The sequence below is a fragment of the Gastrolobium bilobum genome, unplaced genomic scaffold (genome assembly GCF_033153095.1).
Source record: "Gastrolobium bilobum isolate Gb01-03AN ecotype WA unplaced genomic scaffold, APGP_CSIRO_Gbil_v1 utg2530, whole genome shotgun sequence".
NCBI lineage: Eukaryota > Viridiplantae > Streptophyta > Magnoliopsida > Fabales > Fabaceae > Gastrolobium > Gastrolobium bilobum.
The window spans coordinates 857,354-867,142 of record NW_026899712.1 but is presented as its reverse complement, the minus strand read 5'-3'; the positions used below and the strand labels follow the sequence as shown (position 1 = coordinate 867,142).

The 9,789-nt window shown below is 34.6% G+C and overlaps 1 protein-coding gene across 3 annotated transcripts; it reads left to right on the top strand.

The window, feature by feature from the left end:
• The first annotated feature begins 763 nt into the window (after nucleotides 1-763).
• On the top strand, nucleotides 764-8,384 carry LOC133292860 (protein root UVB sensitive 3-like). Of its 3 annotated transcripts, none has more exons than XM_061491341.1 (15): nucleotides 764-919; nucleotides 1,017-1,074; nucleotides 1,199-1,258; nucleotides 1,352-1,390; nucleotides 1,487-1,549; nucleotides 1,772-1,828; nucleotides 2,001-2,064; nucleotides 3,687-3,770; nucleotides 4,363-4,445; nucleotides 4,566-4,695; nucleotides 5,306-5,398; nucleotides 6,845-6,983; nucleotides 7,388-7,428; nucleotides 7,520-7,707; nucleotides 7,924-8,384. In XM_061491341.1, exons 1-15 carry the CDS (start codon nucleotides 780-782, stop codon nucleotides 8,017-8,019), a joined length of 1,335 nt encoding a protein of 444 aa, XP_061347325.1. In that variant the 5' UTR covers nucleotides 764-779; the 3' UTR covers nucleotides 8,020-8,384. The 3 variants fall into 3 exon arrangements, with proteins under 3 accessions (XP_061347325.1, XP_061347326.1, XP_061347324.1); XM_061491342.1 differs by having other exon boundaries at nucleotides 1,017-1,122; nucleotides 1,213-1,258; XM_061491340.1 differs by lacking the exon at nucleotides 764-919 and having other exon boundaries at nucleotides 1,074-1,103.
• Nucleotides 8,385-9,789: the final 1,405 nt, after the last annotated feature.

Here is a 9,789-nt window from a genome sequence, read left to right as displayed (position 1 = left end):
CGTTGGTGTTGAACTCCAAACATCTTTTAGGGGAGGAGAAAGAAAGGGTGGGAGACAATGAGGAGAGAGAAAGAGATAAAAGGATTTTTTTTTATCCCGTAAATCTTTATCATTGGATGAAATTATATTCTAATGATATTGAGAGATAGACAAAGTAAATAAAATAAAAACAGGGAGAATAAATTGAAATGAAACAAGTGGAAACAAGTTGAAAAGAATAAATTACAAAACTCAATTACATTACTTTAGAGTTAATTATAAATCAACAAAATAGAAAAGGGGAGTATATTGTAATAACTAATTAGTGTTACTATCAATATTTTTACCAATCAATTTTACTGTTAGAGTGATTATGTTGATCAAACAGTTATATTTATTTACATCTTTGTATGATTATGATACCTCATATTTAATGTGAAAGCATTAAATATAGATAATTATAACCATACATAGGTGAAAATAAATATAAAATATTAAATATGGGAAATCATAACCATATAAAGATAGAAATAAATATAACTGTTGGATCAACATAATTGATCTAACAATGAAATTGATCGGTAGTAACTTGAAAATAATACTAATTAATTGTTATAATATTAAAAAATAAAATACTTACATTTGACTTATGAAAGTTTACAGGTACAATGTGTAATGTAACGTGTACTAATTTACTTGTCAAAGTCACTTGTGGAGGTTTTTAGATTCCTTATAAAGGTTTGGAACTTCACTGTTCCTTCATTGTGTCTTGTAACTATTTTAGTTCGATTCATCTGGGAATGGAACCATTGCTACAAAAATCGTCATCTTCTTCTTCTAGAAAGACCATAACATTGGAAGAATGGAATGGTTCATCATCCACAAAGCTCTCAAAAACTTTCACCATCAAGGCTTCCTCTTCCTCTGTCTCTATTCAAAGGTTCTTTCTTCCCTTTTTTCCATCATCATCATCACCCAATTTTCTCTTTCTCTCCATTCACACCTGTCTTGTTTTTATTTCTCCTTTTACACAACAGATCTGGTGCCCGCTTCACACATGTTTGGAGACGATTACTTCAGGCATTTGTCCCTGAGGCAAATTTCTGTTTTTAACTCGGAATTGTGTAAATCACTACTGTATCAGTATGTGCTTGTTCTTATGGTTCGTCATTTAAAAAAGGGTTTATGTTTTTTCTTGTTATTTGATTACATACTACAGGCTTTTCCAAGCAGTGTGACTGCAGATTATGTTCCTTTTCAAATATGGGATTCATTGCAGGTAAACTATAGTATGAAGAGAAAGGGTAATCAAGTTATTATTATATCAAAGCAATGTTATTGTTCTTGAGTTAATTATGGATGAATATGGCAGGGCCTTTCAACGTATATAAGGACCATGCTTTCTACCCAGGTAAGGAAGGCATTGTTTCACTGTAATTTTGTAGTATTCTTTGTCATACAAATATCAGAATAGCACATGATGAGTGGTCAATAAAATCTCTTTCAGGCTCTACTGAGTGCTATTGGGGTTGGCGAGAAATCAGCTACAGTCCTTGGTGCTACTTTTCAGGTACCTACCTACTAGTTATATTCTGTATTTACTTGATCAATGACTGAACCCTGGTTTGTAAGATAGGGCTTGGGAGACGAAGCCTCAAGCCTTTTGTGTGTGTGCGCACATGCTCGTGTTGTTTTTTTCTTTCTTCTTTTTTTCTTTCCGGTGCATAGCCTTTTGTGTTTCTGAGGTTGCAATTTATTGACAATATGATATTAAACATTGAACTATTTCCAGTGGTTTTTAAGGGATCTAACTGGCATGCTTGGAGGAATCTTATTCACATTCTACCAGGTCTGCATCTCTCATGCAAAAATATTCCTTCATCCTTATTAATTTTGAACTGAAATATACTTTATCTGGACCATCCTACGCTTGGGTGTATACATATGCTGATTTACTCCTCTCAAATGATTCTGTAATCATGTTCTTTTAACTGTATTTCGATTTTTCCCATATGCTGCAGGGATCAAATCTTGATAGCAATGCAAAAATGTGGCGTTTGGTTGCGGATTTCATGAATGATCTTGGTAGGATTACTTTCATCTTAGTCTTTAAATAATAAATTACATAACCATTATGCATTCTCTCTGTTAAGTATAAACACTGGCCAATAATAATTCTACTTAGTCCAGTCCTGGTTTAATAGTATGTAAATTCAAGGATTGAGATTGGGAATAAATAAAGGGGTGAAAAAAGAAAGGAACTTATTTAGGACTTTTATGGATAAAATCATCTACAAATTCTTCAAAGGAGTATTTTTTTTCTTCCTTAAATCATTTGGGTTCAATATTTACGTGTATATTTTAATTGCTTCCACATAAATCCAACATTGAGGCTAAGATGTGCATCATTCTCCACTTACAACAGAATAACCTTGTTTGTTACAACTAATACCTGATATGTAATTCTATTCCATATTTAATGCTCCTCACATTGGAGGAGATTTGTCAGTTATATACTACTACTCAATATACTAATATCATAATTGGCCTAGATTAATGTTAGACGTCAGTTCTACATTGTTGATTATTTAAATGTAAATTTTTGTATTCGCAGTATATAGCAGTTGTCAGAATGGAGTTAGTATCTTCTCCCCCTAGGAGAGTCAAGGAAAAGAGAGAGACTTCCTCTAGTTTCTGCCTACGGTTACTATTTAATTTCACAAATTGAAAAAGAAAGAAAAGTCCTTGAAGAAAACAATATGATCATATATTTGTTTTTTCTTTTTAAAGCTTTATTGAGACCTGCTCATTTTTGGGTGGAATAATGTTTCATGGAAACATTCTCCTGATTATGCATTAGCAATGTCTTCCAAACTCCAAAGCCATTGACTTAGTTGAGTATGATTTTGATACGAAAGTGTTGCAGACTTATGGTAGGAAACGCGTTGGGGGAATAATCAATAAATAAAGCTGACGTGGTGCAAAACATTCTAGAAGGTGTAGAGGGTCATGCTTTGGAGGATCATTCAGTTATGGGTTGTTAGTAGGAGAGTAAGTAGAATAGTGACGTGTTAGTTTGTTGAGAGAAGTATTAGAGCAAGGCTCTGAGGTAAGAAAAGGATTGGAAAAATTAGACTTGGAATAGGAGAGTCTGCACCTCTCGAAAGTGCTGAGTGAATCTCTTTTTCTTGTATTTGTCTTTTCCATTGTATTGCTTTCTCTGATAGACGAGTGTCATTAGAAGTTCCTTCATTGTAATGGTTTTTTTTGAATTCATCAATATATAGAAAAAATCTGGAAAGAATCCTTTCTGGACCAAAAAATTTGTTGATTCTTTTTCTTAAATTTGTTATTCTGAGCTAAATTCGTATCAGATTTATTTGTTGTTTTCCACTGATTTGAATACTGATGCAGATTTGCATACATGAAAGCTTTGACTTTGCATATTGTATGTAGAGGTCATGATATGCACATCTTGTTGGTTTTTTTTATAATATATTGGGACTATAAGCAGAGGAGAAGTACTATTTGGAATGCTTTACTTGGGTACTAATGTCTAAATCTCTAATTGTTTGTTTTGTGAAACTAAAAATTAACAGCAGCTCATTAGTGTATCTTTCACTGATGCTGCTGTGTTAAATCTGATCTTTCATTTTGCCTTCTTCATATCCCTTATTGATTTGTTTAGGTTTTTGCATTGATTACAGGAATGCTAATGGACCTCATTTCCCCATTGTTTCCATCAGCTTTTGTGTTTATCGTTTGCTTAGGAAGCATATCAAGATCTTTTAGTAAGTTCTAACAATTCTGGAAGTTCAAAAATGCATTAATAACATGATTTAACATTAATTACTAGCTGTATGTTTTTTCGCTCTTACGTTTTGCATGTAAGTAATTTTGTAAGGAGTATTTGAATCCGAGAAACAACCACTTTGCAAATATACAAGGATAAGGCTGCATACAAACCTACAAAGATTTCCTTTACCCCTCTCACCCTCGCTAGTCGGGGTTTAATGAGAAGTGTTTCAACAAGAGGGCAAGCCTGAAGCAGTTGTTACTCCTTAATAATTGAAAAGTCACATGTTCAAGTCTGGGAAACAGCCTCTTTGCAAATATGCAAGGGTAAGGCTGCGTACAAAGATTGTTCTCACCCTTACCCTTGCCCTTGCTAGGCGGGGTATAATGGGAAGTGTTTTTTTTTATAGTTAATGTGACATTAGATGATCTGACATCTCCTAACAAATAAAGCTGTTCAGCAGAAATATATGTTTTGATTTATCCAAAATTAGGGCATAATTTTTATTTTATATCCTGATTGATATTTTATTTGTATCCTAATTTTTTATTTTGATATTTTTCTCTCAAAATATGATTTTGAACCAGCTGGTGTTGCAAGTGGGGCCACTAGAGCAGCTTTGACTCAGCATTTTGCTCTTCAGGATAATGCTGCAGATATATCTGCTAAGGTATAACTTGCATTTATTCTAACTGTTTAGATTATTAGCTGAGAATTAAGTTTTTTGTTCAGAAAGGCGTGTTTTCTTTTTCTTTTTTAAAAAAATTGACTTATAAACATGTATCTATAGGAAGGAAGTCAAGAAACTGTGGCCACAATGATTGGCATGGCTTTGGGAATGCTTGTTGCTCGCATTACCATAGGACACCCACTAGTCATCTGGCTTTCTTTTTTATCTCTGACCCTGTTTCATGTTTATGGTAAATTTCTAAATTGCAATTTGTTTTATGCATATCCTTTACGTTATAGAATTGTGAAGAAAAATATGATATTAGGTATAAACCTGTCTCTTGCGTATTGCTTTTGTTGTACAAGCTATAACTAAAAGAAAGAGGGAATCCTTGGGCATATGTACCTTATCAATTAGTAAAAGGAGGTCATAGATTGATGGTATTAGCATGCTGAAAGTGATATAGTTGGTCCATTTCGTCACCAGTGTGTCTGGGACAAATAGATAATCCATTTTTTCCTGGTCACTTCATAGGTAATCTTTGCTTGTTTATACCAACAAATGTTTTAATCTTGTGGAATATTTGTTGGTGGTTTGTGATAGAATGAAGAAGGATTGAATTTCTATTGTCTCATTACATGCTTAAACTTTATAGTTATCACAATTGAAAGCATTGTCTGCTCTCCTTAATTTGATCCCATTTCCTTTGTGAAGTTGAGAGCTCATAATTTTAATCTGAAGTGGATGGATGCCTTTTCCTACGCATATATTTTTTATTTTCTAAATACACATGTTAAATCTGACCACCAGCATCATATATGAAAACCTGATAATGTAAATGATGTCTCTTTTCCATGCAGCAAACTACCAAGCTGTTCGATGCTTGGCATTGACCTCACTAAACCCTGAAAGGAGCTCTATTCTTTTGCAGCATTTCATGAAGACTGGCCAAGGTATTGTCTGTTATTCTTCTTTGGTTTCTAGTATTCCAGTCTGCCGTTTTTAATTAGCATAACATTTGCTGTATCTTAGAACAAAGTTTTATAACCTCAAGATCATTACACACTAGAGGTTGTATTTTTATCTCCACATTGGCTTGGTAGAGTCTTCCAAGGAAAATGTAATTTCCAACACCGTATGATAGGTACCAGAGAATCAGAGTGAATAAAAAGAAAGACTGAATGTATATTGGTAAGAATTTCTGGGAAATCCAGGTTATAGTATGGTAACTTATGATGCATCGACACTTTAAAAAATCTGACTCTTGTCGTGTCCGACACTTCCTGACACTCCAACACGCGTTGCAGAGACTCAAAAAAGGGTTTAAAGGTTGCGTTGCGTTTTTAGTTCTAACTATTAGATTCGTTGGATTACAATTATCATTTTATTGAGTTTAATATAAATATTTGTGATATCTTATGTTTCTTTGCAAAATTGATGGGTATTATAAGTTTAGTTTCATTTTTTTTGTTAAATTATTGAATATTAATAATTAAATATAATATACGCTACATAAATTAAAAATATTATTTAATATCAAAACGTGTCCTAATATGTCGAAATCTAACATTTATTAGAATTAACGTGTCGAAGTGTCATGTCGTGTCCCATGTCGGTGTCGATGCAACATAGATGGTAACTAAAGAAAGAGAATGCTACTGACACACTGGCTGTCCTAATACACCAGAGGTGTCCTAAATTCACTCACCAAATGCCTACCTCCCTGCGTGCCATTCCTTTTTAATTCTTGACCTCATAACAGAATTCATATCCCATAACAAAATTCGTTCACGCATTCCCCAAGCCTGAGCATACATGTCAGCCACTTAGGTATAATAGATTGTCTACATCATTGCTTATCCTTCCTAGTTGGACTCTGGTGTCCACATACCTATCAATACCTCCAACTTAAGATTCACCTTGTCCTCAAAGTGAGGGCAAGCAGCGACAGTCTTTCCCTCGAATCTCATTGTGAGATTGTAAGGGCCAACTGATGTGTAATGCATTATAGTTTCCATCGCTATCCCATTTTCCTTCTTCATCTCCCACAACAAGAAGCGACAACAAAGATGTAATCAAGCCTCTCTCTCATACAGTTTCACAGCCCAGTCAAAAACCCCTTGAAGTTTAATAAAATCCAAATAATGATTCCAATTCTGCAATTGACTCACATCAAGTGGCTGGACATGAAAATAATCTCTCTTAAAATTAGACTCAAAAGTACTAATCTTTGCAAGCATCATGATAAAGCTGTTCTCCAATGATCCTGTACTTTAATAGGACTATTGAACTAGTCAATCCCATATATGAACCCATCATATCTTGGATAATGCAATTCCATATATTAATCTTTTTTTCATTTACTATATATTAATACTTGCTTCTAAACTTTTTGCCAGTTCTCTCCCCTGAACAGGTCTCTTCAAAAGAGCATGTTTTACCCATACAGCTCACTTCATGGAGCTCAAAGAATTCTATTTCTCTGGATACAAAAGTACGTTTAGGCATGAGGATTTCTTCATTTGATAACATGGAAATGTGAGTGGCTTAAATTTGGTCTGAGTCCCTATTCTTTTAGGAAATAAATCTGTCCTTGGTACAATTATGTCTTTGCAACTTTATGGGGTTTTGCCTGAATTTCTGATTCACTGCATTTTTAGTCTTTTCTTGTACCCCAAGACCAATTGTTATTCGAGGCAATGGTCCACTATATTGTGTTATAGCTTCTATTAGCCCAAATCATAATTATACTGTTGTGTTGTGTCATCATTAGCGAACAATGTGCCAAATAGTAACTTGTTCATGATTGAAAACATTAATTAGCTCTTGCCCTCTATGTCTTTGGTATTGGCTCAAAGCTTAAGCTGTCCACGATTATGGCTTGATTATTTGTAGCTTTAATAAAGCTTACTGAGCAAATTCTTTTTATGTGACACTGACAGCCAGGAGCATTTGCTTTCTGCAGCATCATACTACGCGAAAGGTTGGCTTCTCGTATTATTTTAACTACCAACTTTTCCCTCTCCATCTGAAGGATCAAACCTTATTTCATTCTTTGTTGTTTTTGCATATAGCCAAGTACTTACTAGTGGAAAGGAAGGGAATCATTAAAGTTATTGTGCATAAAGATTCAAATGCTGCGGATATCTTAAAGTCATTTATTCATGCTCTCTTCCTGGCAAATAATGTTAATAAAAGAAAATCTTTGCACTCAGAAGGCCAAATGTGGATGGATAATCAGTATGAAGTATTTATCCAGAAGGTACTTCTTTAAGCATCTACTTAAGTTCTATTTAGCTTGTTATTTATGTTCTTTGATTTCGTAAAGGTGTGATATATTAATCTTTTCCCTGTTGGTGAATATATAAGAATATTTATGATATGGGAATCTAAGTAAATTGATACAATGCCACCTTCTCTTGCTTGAATTTTATATCCAGTAAGTGGGAGATTAAGTTCACTCTTTTTGTTTGTGCAGCTCAAGTCATTAGGCTGGAAAACAGAACGGCTTCTATCACCTATAATATGGAGGGCAAACTGGATCTACGAACCGTTGGAAGAAAAAGTTGATTAGGGTCATCTCCAGTTTTTATACATATAACATTTTTCTAGAGAAGGTGACTAGTGGCAGCTCCGGTTGGATTGAGGTTATTTGATGTGGAGTTGAATTTTGAGGCTTTTTCCAAAATTGGAGTGGTTATATGGTTGACAATGTTAGCATATGATTTTTTTACTAGTTATTTATGATTTCAAACTTGACTAGGTTTCTCTTTCAACTGCACCCTTATTTCTCTCCTCTACCAGTTTGGAAAAAAAAGAAGGGCAGAGGGTGGTGGTTGGTTGAGTTAGGAGTGCAGTAAATGCATAGTTGCTTGCATACATATGCCCTAAGTGAAAAAGCAATTCCCTTTCACAGTAACTGGTTTAAGCCACCGTGTATGACCTTGCTGGAATATAAAAAAAAAAATTATTTATTAAAATTACAGGTTATATTGTTTCAATTTTTGTTATGACTAACTGACTAAGTGCTGAACAGCTTATTTTCAGCTTCTCTTTTTGAAGAACTAGGCCGAATTATTTTGACCAACTACGACAAAGTCCAAACAGGCTAATCTCCTGCTGTAGCTTAGAAAGAATTGTGTTTTGTATGAAATCAACTTGTAGGGCATTTGGTAGTTGGGATCATTCCACGGTAATTTCATCAAGAAGGATACTAATTGCCATACCAATCATGGCTGCCAATGTTTCTTGTCTTGTTTTTTTAGTTATGAACATGTATATGTGCTATAAAAGAAAGAGGAAACATTGGCAATAATTAGAATGTATGAATGTCCTCTATTTAAAGAGGTTAAAAGACCTAATGGGTCATATCCAAATAACCTGCTAGAATAATAGAATAATAAATATACAATACTATTTAATACAATATTATTTCTAACACTCCTCCTCAAGCTGGTGAGTATATATCATAAGCTCTCAGCTTGTTATATATATAATCTATTCGGGGACCTCTAAGAGCTTTGGTAAAAACATCTGCAAGCCGATCACTGGAATTGACAAATGTTGTCTTGACCTCTCCTGACTGAATCTTCTCTCTAACAAAGTGACAGTCAATTTCTATATGTTTGGTCCTCTCATGAAAGACTAGGTTAGAGGATATATGCAATGTTGCTTGATTGTCATAAATGAGCTTCATGGGTTGCTGTTCACAAAGATGTAGTTCCTTAAGCAATTATTTTAGCAAGATGAGCTCACAGGTTGCATTTTTCATTGCCCGATATTCTGCCTCCGCACTTGACCTGGCGACTACGGTTTGCTTCTTGCTCTTCCAAGAGATCAAGTTTCCTTCGAGGAGAACACAATACCCCGAGGTGGATCGTCTGTCTGAAGGAAAACCTGCCCAGTCAGCATGTGAATAGCTAGACACCTTTGCATTTCCTTTATTTGCGTATAATAAACCTCTTCATGGTGCTCTTTTGATATATCGAAAAATCCTGATAACTGTATCCCAATGAGAGTCACAAGGAGAGTCAAGGAATTGACTTGCCACACTAACTACAAAAGAGATGTCTAATCTTGTCACAGTAAAATAGTTTAACTTTTCAACTAGCCGGCGATAACGACCAGGGTCTACCAATGGCTCCCCCAGTCCAGTTAACAGCTTAACATTAGGATCCATAGGTGTATCAATAGGTTTACATCCCAATATACCAGTTTCATCTAGGATATCCAGTGCATACTTCCTATGACAAATGGAAATGCCCTGCTTAGACTGTGCCACTTTGATCCCTAAGAAATATCGAAGTCCTTCAAGATCTTTGGTCTGAAACTGATTGAATAAGTA

What these genes read in the sequence shown, in the direction of transcription:
- LOC133292860 (XM_061491341.1), top strand. Translation starts at nt 780, where the DNA reads ATGGAACCATTGCTACAAAAATCGTCATCTTCTTCTTCTAGAAAGACC. An exon ending in TCCTTGGTGCTACTTTTCAG is followed by an intron (nt 1,550 to 1,771) that starts GTACCTACCTAC and finishes AACTATTTCCAG; the next exon opens with TGGTTTTTAAGGGATCTAAC. An exon ending in TCATTTGATAACATGGAAAT is followed by an intron (nt 6,984 to 7,387) that starts GTGAGTGGCTTA and finishes TGACACTGACAG; the next exon opens with CCAGGAGCATTTGCTTTCTG.